Source organism: Odocoileus virginianus, chromosome 28 (assembly GCF_023699985.2).
Source record: "Odocoileus virginianus isolate 20LAN1187 ecotype Illinois chromosome 28, Ovbor_1.2, whole genome shotgun sequence".
In the NCBI taxonomy this organism is placed as follows: domain Eukaryota; kingdom Metazoa; phylum Chordata; class Mammalia; order Artiodactyla; family Cervidae; genus Odocoileus; species Odocoileus virginianus.
Window position 1 is genome coordinate 38,987,858 of NC_069701.1, and position 15,398 is coordinate 39,003,255.

Consider the following 15,398-nt stretch of genomic DNA (forward strand, 5'->3'; position numbering starts at 1 on the left):
TGAGGAATGAAACTTGAGGGGAGGCAGTGACCTGAGCCAGCTGGTAAATGCAGTGGTATACTGGAGTTTCCAGTTGAGCAGGTTCGCATTTTGTCTTCTTCACCTTGTGGTGGAAAGCCCTGCCCTTGTGCCAGTTGTGTCCTACAGAGGCAGTTGCTTCTCCGGAGGGAACCTGTGCTGTGACCTTGGCCCCAAGCGACTGTGATTGCTGGTCCAGTGGTCAGCAGTCCAGAGGGATGGAAGCACTGGCCCCTCAGGCAAGGAAGACAAGGTCTGCTAAGGGCACATACAGGGGCGGCCGCTGGCCTCCTGTCGGTCATCATGCCCTGGGGGTCTCCTCCAGGTGCCCTAAACAGGAGAGTAGGAGCACATTTCCTTGTTGCTCCCCCCCCCCCCATTTCTTCCCACTCAGGCACTGGGGTCATTGGACTTCTCAGTCTAAATAGGTCTGAGGATGGCAGGTACTATATTTAGTGTTACCTTCTAATGCCTTGTAAAAGCCAGCGCCCAAAAGTTGGTCATTCTCTTTCAGCCACAGTGATCTAAGAATGTAAGGAGAAAAGGGAGCAGAATTGTTGCAGAGGGACATAGACTGTCTCCTTAAGGGAGTCTGAACTGCTGTTTTGATACCTAGTGGAACGTGGTGGTCAGGCTTCATGGCATCATAGCCCAGGTGGGCTCTCGGAAGGGACAAGGGGGCCAGAGGGTGAGGTTGTGCTTTTATTGTGGGATATTGGCTTCACCAAACTCAAATTCCTCATTTTCATCCTGAGGAGATTGCTCCAGGAGCAGTGCGGTTTCTCATTCTAGGCTTAATCTCTCACCTGTGGTTGGTCTTCCGGGACAGTGTGGGGTGCTGAGGAGAAGCAGCCTGGAAGGGTCGCACTCAGACCCTGGTAGGGCTAAAAGTCAGTAGGTTTACTGCTCTCAGAATCTGCATCTTAGTTGAAACATGTATATGTAGGCTGTTTTTCTTCCAGCAGAAGTGTCTCTTGGGTGACACTGAATTAGAGGCAGAATTTAAAATGGTCAAGTTGCGTAGGGGTAGGAGTTGCAGCCTCTTTAAAGGATTTCTTTACCCAGAGAATTATATTATAACCAAAAAATTGGGACAGGAGATGAGTAAGGCAGGCTTTGGAATCATGCAGCTCAAATGTGGATCCCATTCCTCTGTACTTGGACACAGACCTTTCTGTCACAGGTAGATTTCCCAGGCAACCTATTTTGAGGGTTTTACTCTATAATCAGCTGCGTTGAGCACAGACATGAGCTCAGTTACAGAGTTTGGTTTGCAGACAGGAGATGACCACCCTGCAGCACACAGAGGTCCCTCCCCCATAGAAAAGCAGCAGCCTGCCCTCCGCTAGTCCCTGAGAGCAGCAGAGGGGTTGACCCTGTAAGTGTAGGGGTTCTCAAAGAAAGGAGGCACTGACATGGCACTTGCGGGCCTGTTTTGCAGAAGCGAAAAATGGAAGAGAGTGACGAAGAAGCCGTGCAAGCCAAAGTCCTCCGGCCCCTGCGGAGCTGCGACGAGCCCCTCACGCCCCCACCTCACTCGCCCACCTCCATGCTGCAGCTCATCCACGACCCGGCCTCCCCCCGGGGCGTGGTGACTCGGTCATCCCCTGGGGCCGGCCCCAGCGACCACCACAGTGCCAGCCGCGATGAGCGCTTCAAACGGCGGCAGTTGCTGCGGCTGCAGGCCACAGAGCGCACCATGGTACGGGAAAAGGAGAACAATCCCAGCGGCAAAAAGGAGCTGTCTGAAGTTGAGAAAGCCAAGATCCGGGGATCGTACCTCACTGTCACGCTGCAGAGGCCCACCAAAGAGCTCCACGGGACATCCATTGTGCCCAAGCTGCAGGCCATCACGGCCTCCTCTGCCAACCTTCGCCATTCCCCCCGTGTGCTGGTCCAGCACTGCCCAGCCCGAACCCCCCAGCGCGGGGATGAGGAGGGGCTGGGGGGAGAGGAGGAGGACGAGGAGGAGGAGGAGGAGGAAGATGACAGTGCAGAGGAGGGGGGTGCGGCCAGGCTGAATGGCCGGGGCAGTTGGGCTCAGGATGGAGACGAAAGCTGGATGCAGCGGGAGGTCTGGATGTCTGTCTTCCGCTACCTCAGCCGCAGAGAACTTTGTGAATGTATGCGAGTGTGCAAGACGTGGTATAAATGGTGAGCAGGGCTACAGGGATCAGGCACAGGGGCATGGGCATAGGTGGCAGCTTTCCATGTGAGAACAGCATGTGTCTTGGCTCCTAGAGCCTGGTTGGGCGCTAAAGGATTAAATCCACCCAGTCTGTTTCCTGGACACAGGGGTCCTCTTAAAGATGTGGCCGGTCGTGCCTGCAGGTGTCGTCAGGGAGATCTGGCCCTTGGCCCCTTCTCCCTGCTCTGTACTTTCTCGCCCTTCCTTACTGGACTTTGAATGGATTTGTACTTGGGGCTTGGGGGTGGGTTTGTACAGTGTGTCCTAAAACTTCGGAGTCAGAAGCCCCCTGCCCCCAGTCAGTTGAACGCATCATGCATTTGTTGAGAGCCTGTGATACGCCGGTCACTCCTGGGGCTGGGGACACAGACGACTGCTCTTACACCCCTGCCCCATTACATCTCCGTCTCACAAGAAAGGTGTACGCGCTTTTCAGAAACTTTGCAGGTGCTCGCAGGCTTACAGTTCCACAGTTCTAATTCTCATACTCTAAACCTAGACCAGAATGCCTTTCTCCAGCAAGCAAGATTCAGTTTTGAAGCTTCCTGAGACTTAGTTGTCCTTTTTAGTGAAACCTGTCATTTCTTCTCAAGTTAAACATTAAGATATAAGGGAGCATCACTAGAGATGATGAACAAATATTTCCACTGGACATTGTTTTTCCTTAAGTTCCTAAATCCTAGGATAAATCCTTTATATCTAGGTCAAATCCTGTTACGGTAGTTTTCAAAGTGTGATGCCCAAACCAGTGTCATACCTGGGACCTTGTTAGAAATGCAGGTTTTCAGGGCATATCTCAGACCTGCTGATCTGGACCTCAAGGGTGGGGCTGGGCAATCTGTTCTTAATAAATTCTCCGCAAGAAGATTCTGATACATAGTGCTCTGTTTTTGCCATACAAGTTTCATGTGTCCTGGGTGAAGTTTTTTCAGTCTCTTAAGTGAAGATTCTGTTGTTTGCAACCATGAGTTTACTTCCCAAATCTGAATTGACATGTGATCCACCCAGATTGTCCTAATATTTCTGTTCGTAGGGCTTAGTGGTGGCTCTGTCCCTCAGTTTCTAGGCCGAGCCATGTAAGACTCCCATTATATGCCATCTCTTCTTCCCCTGCCAACCAGACGCTGAGCCAGGCTGGGGAGCAGAGACTCTAAAATATTAAAGAGAAGCTGCGTGTTGCAGTGCTATTTGTGGCCTGTGGACTTGTCGCGGAAGGGCAGGCCTCTCCCTTTCTGTTCTGATGTAGACTGGCTAGAAGAAGTAAAGATAGCACTGAGGCAGAAACCCAAGGATGGTGGAGGACTCTCCAGGCCTGATTTTAATAGCCTCTTGCGACCTGATAATGAAAATCTGGAGTTCAAGGCACAAATGAGCTGGATGTGCCAGGTAGCACCACCCTGCGTCTCAAGGCAGCTGGGAGAGACTTTGGAGAGAGTAGAGGGAAGCCTTGTAGCTTCCAGCAGTAAGAAGTCAAGAAATTTTTTTAATGTTCCTTTGTATATTATATACTTCGGTGGGAGCCACACCATTTTAATGCAAGTGAGGGGTTATAGTATATTGTTTTACTGTGTATCCCTGACAGTCGCTCTGTGCTCTCAACCCGGCCAAAGTAAATTGGGGTGGACTGGTCAAGTAATCTCTATTCTCTGAGGCAAAAAATGGCAAGGCATGATCCTTATATGCATGTAGAAGCATCTAGGGAGGGTGATCCTCCAAGGCTCTGCTTTTCCCAGAAGCCTCCAGCAGCCTGTGGTGAAGTTCCTCTGACAAGGGATATCAGGTCTTAAGAGCTGGTTCTCTTTCCTTCTGTTACAGGTGCTGCGACAAGAGACTTTGGACAAAAATTGACTTGAGTAGGTGTAAGGCTATCGTACCCCAGGCTCTCAGTGGCATCATCAAGAGGCAGCCAGTTAGCCTCGACCTCAGTTGGACCAACATCTCCAAAAAACAGCTGACATGGCTCGTCAATAGGCTGCCAGGTGAGCAACCCCACACTGTCCTTCCAGGGGCCCAGGGCCGGTGGGGAAAGCTGCATTATTGGCAGCGCTATTTAGAATTGCTTTTGGGCAATTTAGGGCAGCAGTCTGTGCCATCACTGCCTTTCTGCTTGGCAAGAGACCTGACCGGTCCCACTTTAACTGCCAGTCCCCAAGGTGCCACTGTGGGCTGGCAAGCCAGTCGCTGAGGAAGATGAAGAGAGAGGGGTCAGGTGCTGCCGCCAGCTCTGCAGGTGGTCTTGGTAGTCGCTGAAGAGAGAATTTGAGTAAGATGTCTCCTTGATTAGCCCCTTGTAAGGATTCCCTTAAGCACTTTGAGGTCTTAGAAGTCACTCACACTTAGGTTACTCTGCTCGAAACCAAGCAATCCATTTTACCACCAGAGTTAGATGTAATTTAGTAGGGCATAGAAGTCTTTGAGCAGGATTACTAGAATAAGTTTAGGATATGGTCCCTCCTTCCCCCCAGTAAGCTGACTGGGGATCTGTTTACCTTGGTCAGATCAGCTGGTAGGTGAGGCTCTGGATGGCCGGTAGAGTGTATTATTGCATGTCTGTCTCCCTCTGTTGTAGGACTGAAAGACCTCCTTCTAGCAGGCTGCTCCTGGTCTGCAGTCTCTGCCCTCAGCACCTCCAGCTGCCCCCTTCTCAGGACCCTTGATCTTCGGTGGGCAGTAGGAATCAAGGACCCTCAAATTCGGGACTTGCTGACTCCACCGGCGGATAAACCGGGTATGCTCTGGGCCTGACTTCCCTGTGCTCCTTTCAGCATTCCCAGAAGCGCAGGTAGTCCCAGAAATGACACTGTTGAAAAGTAAAAAAGTGGAAGTTGAAAACAGGACTATGGACTATGTACAAGTGCAGTTAAGTATTTACAGATAACTACCTACAAAGAAAGGAGTAAGTCCGTTTTGCGGGTCAGTAGAGTTTGGGGGTTAGAGAATACAAGCCTGAGGAAGTCTGGGAAGGCTTCATGGTTGAGGAAGAACGTTGAAGGCTGTTTCCTTGATGGTCTAGAAAAGGGTGGGAGCGTGGGAAGGAGAGGAGCATTCCACACATACCCTTTTGCTGTGTGAGTGAGGCACAATCCAGCAGCTGGGAAGAAAGAAAACGTGTCTGGTTTCCTAGAAACGGCCCCCACACACTGCTCGCTCCCTGAAGGCAGGGCTGGGTGTGGGCAGTTCTGCTTGTTAACCCCTGCACAGCCCAGCCTGCAGGTATCCATGACTGAAGCTGCCTGCAGCTTGCGCTGAACTAGAATTAAAAAAGAGTTTGGATCTAGGTCCTTCTCTTGCCTGTGCAGGCCAGGACAATCGCAGCAAGCTCCGGAACATGACCGACTTCCGGCTGGCGGGCCTTGACATCACAGACGCCACACTTCGTCTCATCATTCGCCACATGCCCCTCCTGTCTCGACTCGACCTCAGTCACTGCAGCCACCTGACAGACCAGTCCTCCAATCTCCTCACCGCTGTTGGGTCTTCCACTCGTTACTCCCTCACAGAGCTCAACATGGCAGGTATGGCCCTGCCGTGTTTGTGACAGATGGTGTGCCCCTGCCCCTTGGAAGCCCCACCCTCCTTGGAGTTTGACCAGTAGAACAGAAAGAACATGGGCTGTTGACTAAACCATGTTAATTCGTTTCCTCACATATGGACAAGACATGGAACTATTCCTTTTGTAACTGGTAGGGGCCAAGGCCTTGAGCAGTTGTCAGGTGCCTAAGAACACAGCCAGCACCCAGCTGCAGTTTGGTCAGCTTTGCAGTGCAGGGAGTATGGTGGCTGGGGCCTTCAGAGGCTGCCGTGTGGATGGCACTTCTGGTCTCTGAGCCAGGTAGTTAAGGGGAAAACAGGGACTTTTTGTTTAGCCTTTTGAGGAAAGCTGGGAAATTGGGCGTCAGAAGCAGGCTCCTTTGGGTCTGTACGCAGCATTGTCCTTGTGGTCACTTTCCCCACAGGTTGCAATAAACTGACAGACCAGACCCTGATCTACCTACGGCGCATCGCCAACGTCACCTTGATCGATCTTCGAGGATGCAAGCAGATCACTCGAAAAGCCTGCGAGCATTTCATCTCAGACTTGTCCATCAACAGTCTCTACTGCCTGTCTGACGAGAAGCTGATACAGAAGATCAGCTAAGACACCCAGCCCAAACTGAACAGGAAACCGATCTTCCCCTGACTCCCCAGCCAGGAGAGCCTCTCTCCCCGCCCCTGCACGGGCTCCGAGGCCAGCGTCACACTCCCTCTCTGCTCTCCTGTCCCTTGAGCCCTTCCCTTACAGTCAGGGCAGAGATGGGGGTGGACCCCAGGCTTACTGGCCTGTTCCTCTCCCTCCTAAGGAGAAGGGAGTAGCAAATTGATCCGAGGGGAAAATGCAGGCTATGTGCTGTCACAGTGCCTGCCCGCTTGCTCGCCCGCCCACTCACTCGTCTGCCAGGAGGCCGAGTTCTCACTTTGGGGTGTCTGTGCAGCCATCACCTGCACTGGGCCCTGGGGCCTTCCTCCCCATCCATGGTCCCCAGCAGTGCCTGGTTCTGAGCAAACTCCCAGGGAAGAAAGTAGCCCTGTTTCCGTGGCCAGGTTCTCCTCGTGGTGTCCAGTGCGTGTCTCTCCTCCGTCACACTCTCCCGGCTTACACAGGAGGGGCCAGCGGCCCCAGGAAGGCCAGACCCATGCAGATCACACTGGTGCTGTTGAGGTGTCCACACCTCTTGTCCATGTCTGTGCTCTCCCTCCTCTCCTTATAGCTTGATCCTGTCCAATGCTCATGGTAGTTCACAGAATGAGGTTCCCCCACCCCAGACTTTCCTGCTAGTTTCTATGAAGTCCTTGTTGCACTTACTGGGGTTGAGGCTCTTCAGAGGAGCTGGAACTGTCTACCCCAGGGACACCCCATTTTACTGCTTCCCAGGCAGATCCTGAGACAGGCACCATCTCCCCATCCCCTCCCTCTTTGGCCTTCCCTGCCCTTTTCCACACTTTCCTTATTCCCACTTGAATAGGGCTTTCCCAGGATGTCTGTCCTCAGAGGGAGCAGCCTGTCTCCCCCGGCTGGGGGGTGTCAGAGAACTAGGCCAAGTCCCCACCTGCCCCCTGGCAGGCTCTGGGCCTCGGGTCCTGTAGCCAGCCGAGCCCAGGCCTGTGTCTAGCCCCCAGCGGCTCACTGATCGGCGCCTTTGGAGGGGTGGGGAGTCCTGCTTAGAAGCCAGTCACCTGCCCTCTGCCTGCAGCCATGGAAGGGGGTGTGCTTGTGCCTCTGTGTGTGTGGCTGAGTGTATTAAGCGTGTGTGTGGAGGGAAGGAGGGGAGCCTGGCGTCTCCCGCTCCACCGCCCTGTGTCGAGCCCCATCAGCTGCCCCCTCTTACTTTGCATTGAACGGCCTGTCCAAAGATCCTCTCTCTAGGGCAGCAGAGAGCTTTTTGCACTTTAAAAAAAAAAAAATGGAACGAAAGGTCGGGATTTCTTTTGGGTCAATATTTTAAGTGTGTGAGGAGATGCTCAGTAGCAGCAGCCTGTGGCAAGAGCTGATAAACGATAGACGCGGGTTTGCACTCCGCTCCCCATCCGAAAGGAAGGCGATAGCACAACCTTGCCCCACTGTCTTGTCCCCAGCCCGTCCCCTCCCGGCCCCTTTCCTGCATCCTAGCCTCAGGCTCTCCTCCTCCTGAAGCCCTGTGGGGGAGGGCAAGGAGCCCAGGCACCAGGGGTCTGAAGTGTGAGCCACCCCAAGGAGAGACGCTACATGCCCCCTTGCCACTTCCAAAGCAATAGAGGCAGAGGGGCTCCCTCTTTGCCACCTAGCCCAGCTTTGACCCTGGCATTTACTGGCCTCCTCTAAGAGAAAACTGGCTCTTGGGAGGGGGTGGCGTTGTGTTGGTTTCTTCCAATCTGCTGATTCTTGCTGCACCTTGGAAGCAGCAGTCTGCTCCCCTGTCCCTCAGCCCCTTCCATTGGTCTCCAGGCTGCAACCACCTGGGGCTGAAACCTTGAGGAAATGCCAGTGATTTATTCCAGAGTGCCTCAGTTAGGGGAACTTCTCTGTAAAGAACCCTGGGTATTGAGCAAAAACCTTATTAATGTTATTGTTAATGACCTATAATTGGAAGCTTCCTGCCTTTTTTCGGTTGCTCCTGTGGAAAATACTGAAAAGATGACTTTGTTTTGCTTTCTTGTCTTTTTATAAAAGGGGAGGTGGAGAGACCCCCTCAGAGCAGGGATTGTTCCGGGAGAGTGCCTCTGACTTTGGGACATCTCACCCACAGAGATTTCCAAGCTGATGGTTTGTTTTGGGCTTTGGCTTTTATTTTTGTTGTTTTGCGTTTGGAAAAACAAGCATTTTTACCGCGTACCTAAGTTGGTCAGAGGAAAAGGAGCCCGGGAGTGGCAGCCAATGGACCTGTGCCCTTGCTGGGTTTCCCTTTCCTCTGGGACTGTGAGGGAGAAAATTGTTTTTAGAGGTGAGGGTTGGTCCATGTGGAGGACAGAAATGTCTCTCTTTGGGGACAGAGGAACCTGGGAGTTCCACCGAATTTCCTGCCATCTGCTCGTAGACACAGCCTTGCCAGGAGAGCCTGCCCTCCGCAGACCACAGGACCAGACACCCTGCCTCCATCTTTCCAAGCACCGGGGCGAAAAACCACAAAGGAAAGGAAGAAAATTTATATATATATATAATATAAAATCACTTGGTGATTAAAAAAAAATAACTGCTCCATAAATAAAACTCCTAAAGTCACTATGTTTAAAGGGTTTGGTTGTGTTTTTGTTTTCGGAGAAATATTGTAAATATATATTTTTTTGTTGCTGATTTAGAGTCAATCTCCAATGTTGTGCTAAAAAAAATTAAATTAAATGTAAGCATTAAGAGGACAAGTCACGCTATCTAAGTTGACACATTGGGATTATTCGGGGCCAGGGAAAGGAGGGAAGCTAGGCGGACTTTTGTTTTCTAAACGTTCTCCACTATTGGTTTTACAAAGAGCAAGGACATCTTTCCTCTGACATGTGGGAATGGGAGATATTTGTGTAATAAAAATTTTTAAAAGACAAAAAAAGAAATAGCCTCCGGTGGGAGATATTTTTATTTGGTTTTTTTTTTTTTTTTTAAATAAAAAGGCTTTCAAAACCAAAACAAAAATAACAAAAGCTTTTCTGCCTTGGTGTGTGTGTGCGCGCCCGCGTGCATGAGAAGGAGGAAGTCTGAAGGTACTGCAGCCTCCTGCCCCGAGCCCCGAAGTTCCTCCCCATCCCTGAGCGGCAGCGGAAGTGCTGTGTGCCTCTGTGGCTTGCTTTGCCTTCTCTTTTTTCAATGTCCAAAAGCAGCACTTGCTTATCTTTTACAGCATCAAAGGGAACTTTTTAATAGATGTGAAAATTTAGGTATACAGTTACCTGACCCCGACCGGCTCCTCCCCACAAGGAGGTGCCTGGAGAGGTGCTGCTGAGTCCTTGGGGAGAGGTGGAAGGACTCTGGTGCTCCCCTACGAATGGGCCTGGGGATTTCTGTTCTGGCCATCCCTGGAGAGCCAGTGGCCAAGGCCATGGCCAACCTCCACCCACTCCAGCCACAGAACAGGCCTCTCAAGGACAGCGCCTGCTGAGGCCACCAAGCAAGGTCTGTGTCCAGCTCCATCAGCATTTGTCCCACTGGGCCCTGCCTGTTGAGTACAAACTTCCAACCTTCAGATGAGTATCCTGCATGCTGCCTGCTGTTGACCTCAGACCTGACTGCGCCATCTCAGGAGAGCTGAGATGACACCCAGGAGGTCCCGAAAAGGCTCGCACCTCTCCTTTCAGGGGACCTGGGGGGCCCCTGCCCATCCTCGCTGAGCTGTTAAGTACCATCTCCAATTCTGCACATTCTGGAAGAGGAATCCTGGACAGTCAGCCGATTCCCAGTCCATTTCCTGAGGATGGCTGCGATTGTGTCTGTGCTTGACGTTGCCAAGGAAGGCAGAGTGTCCGTTTTGCCTTTTAAACATCACAGAAACCCATTTACCTCTCGATAATGTCATGCCTGCCACCCTAGTTGAAGCCACCATTTTCCAGAACCTTGACTCCAGCAGGAGCCCTAAGACTTCTCAGCCTGCACTCCAACCCCCATCTGCCTTGTTGGCAGCCAGCACATTTCTCTCAGCTGTGACTTCTTCTCTACCTAAAACCCATCAGTGTGTGTGTCTCGGGATGAGTCCTCAAGCTCCCTCATCATTTACTCCTCCTCTCCGGGCTTCCCTGGTGGCTCAGTGGTAAAGAATCCACCTGCCAGTGCAGGGGACACGGGTTCAATCCCTAGGTCGAGAAGATTCCCCTGATGGAGGAAATGCAACCCACTGCAGTCTTCTTGCCTGAGAAAGCTCATGGACAGAGGAGCCTGGCAGGCTACAGTCCATGGGGTCTCAAAAGAGTCAGACATAACTTAGCAACTAAATGACTCGTCTCCACCCTCATAACTAACTCCACTACCTCTGGGCCTTGGCTGGTACACCTTCCATACACCTTCCGTATACCAGAATCTTAAGTTGTCATGTGTAACTCTCCAGGGTCATGTGCCACTGACCTCTCCATAACCTGCCATCGTCATCTGTAAAAGGAGAAGCACCAGGCTGGCGGTAGGTGCTTCTAAGAGGCCTTGAACAGGCACCTCTGTAGCCCCCAGGGTTGCTGAGTTCAGGGTGTGTCACCCTCACCACAACTATGAAAACCTATTCTTCCTTCACCTCTTCCTCCAGAAGCCTTTCTTGTTTCTCTTCCAATCAGAAAGGATTAACCTGGACATTCTATATACCTTTCACAGGCCAAAAAATAATAAAAATAGCTGGCATCTACTGAGCCTTCTATGTGTTGACCCAGACTGGTCTAAATATCTACACATGGTAACTCCTAATCCTTACAGCAACCCTATTTTTTTTGAAGTATAGTTTATTTAGAATGTTGTGCTAATTTCTGATGTACAGCAAAGTGATTCAGTTATACACACATATATATACGTATTCGTTTTCATATTCTTTCCCATTATGGTTTATTACAGGATATTGAATAATGTTCCCTGGGCTGTACAGTAGCACAGGATATATTTATTATATAGTTAGTAGTTTTTACTTGCTAATCCCAAACTCCTAATTTCTCCCTCCCCTAGACCCTTTCATGACCAGGGGACATGAGTTTGAGCAAACTCCAGGAGAGGGTGAAGGACAGGGAAGCCTGGCATGCTTAGCCCATGGGGTCACAGAGAGTCGGGCACAACTGAGCGACTGAACAACAACCCCCTTTCCCCTTCGATAACCATAACTGAACAACAAAAACAGCCATAAGTTCGTTTTCTGTGTCTTAAGAGTCTGTTTCTGTTTCATAAATAAGTTCACTTGTGTCATATTTCATTGATTTATGCTGTGCTATGCAGCTGGCGAGATCTTAGTTCCTTGACTAGGGATTGACCTGGAATCATGGCAGTAAAAGCATCGCATTGTAACCATTGGATCGCCAGGGCAGTCCCTTGTGTCATATTTTCGACTCCATATATAAATGATATCATATGGTATTTGTCTTTCTTTTTCTGACTTGATTTACTGTGATAATCTCTAGGTTCATCCATGTGGTTGCAACTGGCATTATTTCATTCTTTTTTATGGCTGAGTAATATCCCATTGTATATGTGTACCACATCTCTACCCATTCATCTGTCAATGGACATTTACGTTGATTCCATGCCTTGGCTACTACTGTAAATACATAGCGACTCTACTATTATTATTTTGTTTTGGTTTTAGCTGTGCTGGGTCTTTGTTGCTGCACAGACTTTTTCTCTAGTTGCAAAGAGCAGGGTCTACTCTCTAGTTGCAATGTGCAGGCTTCTTATTGTGAGGGTTTTTCTTGAGCACATGGGCTCCACAGCACCGGCTCAATACTTGCGGCACACAAGCTTAGTCGCTCCACGGCATGTGATATCCTCCCGGATCAGGGATCAAATCAAACCTGTTTCCTGCATTAGCAGGTGGAGTCTTTACCACTGAACCACCAGGGAAGCCTTACCCTCATTTTAAAGATGAGAAACTTGAGTTATGGACATTGGCCTGAAGTGTCTTGGCTAGTGAAACCTGGAGTCTGGCTGCAGAGTCAGTCCTATCCGCCTTACTTCCTAGCCTCCGTGTACAAGCAGTGGCATTTCACACTCAAACTCCACCCAAGGAAGGGAGTGGGCAGGTGGCTTCGCTCTACAGATAACAAAGCCCAGGCTCAGAGAGAGGAAGTGAAGGCAGAGCTGGGCCATACATGAACAGTGGGCCAAGGACTCCGGAACTTGGGCCTTCCCCCGGTCTCTGGTGCCTGCTGAGCAACCAGGCTGGGTGTGTGCCCACAGCCCCTCCCATGGCACTTTGAACCCATTTAGGGTGGGGCTAGATTTAGCTAGCTCAGCTTCCCCTCCATCTGCTCCAGGAGTGGAGGGATAAGGAAATTTACTGAGCACAATGAAAGGTGGATTTATAGGAAAGGGAAGTAGGACCAATTTCATGGGTAAGTGACCCATGCAGTCACACGGGGCCCTGCCCTCAGATGGATCCCACACTTAGTTTAATGTGCTGTTGTCACCATCTTGACATTCTTTCTTTTTTTTAGTTTGGCTGTGCCGGCTCTTAGTTGCAGCCCTCAGGATTTTCTATCTTTGTTGCAACATAGGAGATCTTTTTTAGTTGTCCCATGTTAACTCTTTCTTAGTTGCTGCATGTCAGATCTAGTTGCTGAACCAGGGATCGAACCCAGGCCCCCTGCATTGGGAGCGCGAAGTCTTAGCCGCTGGGCCACCAAGGAAGTCCCATGAGATTCTTAAGTTTTGAAACAGGGGCTGTGCACTTTATTTGCAGTGGACCCCACAAGTGAGGTAGCTGGACCGGGGGAGAAGGCCAATTCCAGCTCCTCCAGTCCTCCCAGGTCAGCTCTGTGCTAAGTGCCATTCGGGTGGCCAGCAGCAGAGCAGGCCTGACACTTGCTGGCTGGGGAGAGTCACCCTACCTCCCCCGCTTCCAGGGGCCCAGACCAGAAAGGAACCCTCAGCGCTGACACCAATCTACCAGCAGGAAACAGTGAGAGCAGACACCCAAGGTCGGGGAGCACCTGGAGTTGCCCTCAGCCTAGCCTTCTGTCTCCTAAACCTGCCCCACGCCGGAGAGCGACAAGGGGGCAGAAAGCCCAGCTGTTGTGCCCCAGACTGCGCCATGGCAGTGCTGGGAGGGCAAGACAGGCAGAGAAGCAGAAAGAGACTGAGACCCAGAGAGAAACACCCTGAAAGATCCAGAAAAGGGAAGGCAGAGAAAGAGGCAAAGAAGCTGGGAGGGGAGAAGAGAAATGAAAGGAGAGAAAGACCATGGAGGGCGCTGAGAGGAAGACACATAGTGGGGTCCAAGGTCATCAGGATGGGTAACAGTGACAGCTCAGAAAGCCATCTCCCTCAGCCCAACACTGCCCACAAGTCTTCGTTTACCCTCAAAACAACTCGGCGAGGCCAGGCTGGGGTACAGAAGAGAAAGGCAGGGCTCAGAGAGGTTAAGTAACTTTATCTAAAGCACCCAGCGAGGGGCTTTTCCACACCTATCCTCCCTCTCCCTGACAAGTACCGTGTGGGGCCGGCGGAGTCTACGAGACCTTGACTGAGACGCTCAAAGGTCAAGGCACAAACAAACGATAGGAGCTCAGCCCGAGTCGCTGAAAACGAGGCGCATGCGCACTGGGGACGGCTCCAAGAGGGCCCGGTGGGAGGGGCGGGGCGGGCCGGAGCCTAGTCGGGGGCGGGGCCGGATACAGAGGCGGGGCCACGTCTCGCTGAGGCTCCAAGGCGGAAAAGGGAGACTGGGGCCCCGGGGCGGCGTGGGGACTTGTGACCTTCCGGATGGTTCCAGGGAGAGGCGCTGCTCCCAGGAGACGGGTCGGGCGGAGCAGCGGCCTGGAAGCCTGGCACAGAGTTGTGGGCCATCAAAGGCCCTCGGACGATGCTGGAAGAAGCACAAGGCCTGTGTCCTGGAGATGTGGGAGCCTCCTGGATAATCAGGGCCCCTTTCCTCACTCAGGGCCTTGCTCTCCCACTTGCTTGGGAATCTCGTTTCCCTGCCCCAGCAAAGCTGCTTCCCTCCCATCCTGGCTTTGGTGGAAGTGCCAGTCCTCAAGAGTTTTCCCCGACTTTACCTGAGCAGATTCCTGGCCCTAACGATAACTCGTCACTTGCCTCATAAGGATGTTTTGAGTATTAAATGAGATCATCTGGGTTCTAGGAACAGTGGCCTGCACATTGAGAGAACCCAGGAAGGGTCAGTGTTTATTATTATGTATGGTTTGCTCATAGATTCGCCATCTCTCCTATGTTGGATGCCCAAGGCCAAGCACCAGGGCCTGGCATGTAGTAGGAGCTCAAGGTACACTGTTGGATGAGTGAGTGAATAAACGAGGTGAAGTCCCAGCATCCCAGCCAGAGCCTGGCACTGTGTGGGCCCTGGACGTCAGAGAGGTGTCCGCCCACATTAAGCAGGAATTTCTCTCAGTCAGTCTGCTCACCCCTGGTGAGCTGTATGGATTGCGACACCCTCAAGTTCATCCTCCTGGCTCTTCAAAGCCCAGGATGGAGACAGAGGTGAAGCCCCAGCAAGAGGAAACCTGCACTCCTGGGCCTTGGCACATGCCAATCCTCACCCCTGACCTCACTCCTGCTCATGTGCAGACAATGTCAAGTTCAAGACCTTCGCCAACTCGTGCTCTCTTTTCCTGAGCATGCCACCTCCTCACATATCATCTTGCCAGGTTAATTGGAGGGGGCCTTCTTCCTTACCAGACCCAAGTTTTGTTTCTGTGGCCCTAACTTTGCACCCAGTGTGAGGAAATCAGCAGGGACCACACCAAACAGGGGCACCCAGGGAGAGCCCTCTGAATAGGAACCTTTCCACCCATGGGATGCAGGGTGAGCAGGAATCTGCCTTATGAGAAGGGAGTGAAAGGGAAGTCATTCCAGGCAAAGGGAATTACAAAGTCAACACCCTGGAGGTGGAAATGAAGTTGGCTAGTTGTAGTGACGGAAGATCAGAGAGACTGGAGACTAAAGGGCACAGGGAAGGGCAGGAGGATTGAGTTAGAGGGATGGGCAGGGGCCAGACTGTAAGTCTCATGGGCCACAGAAAGGGGTAGGTTTCCTAAGTGCAGGGGTGGTTATTGG

General features: G+C 51.6%; 1 protein-coding gene across 3 annotated transcripts in view; it reads left to right on the forward strand.

The window, feature by feature from the left end:
* Positions 1-9,265, forward strand: part of KDM2A (lysine demethylase 2A) — an 89,677-nt gene extending 80,412 nt beyond the window's left edge. For all 3 annotated transcript variants that reach the window (XM_020887766.2, XM_020887764.2, XM_070457711.1), the window contains 5 exons: positions 1,460-2,172; positions 4,022-4,185; positions 4,776-4,934; positions 5,506-5,721; positions 6,163-9,265. In XM_020887766.2, the coding sequence (XP_020743425.1) occupies positions 1,460-2,172; positions 4,022-4,185; positions 4,776-4,934; positions 5,506-5,721; positions 6,163-6,344 (1,434 nt within the window). In that variant the 3' untranslated portion in view covers positions 6,345-9,265. The remainder of the gene's footprint in view (positions 1-1,459; positions 2,173-4,021; positions 4,186-4,775; positions 4,935-5,505; positions 5,722-6,162) is intronic.
* The last annotated feature ends 6,133 nt before the right edge of the window (positions 9,266-15,398 follow it).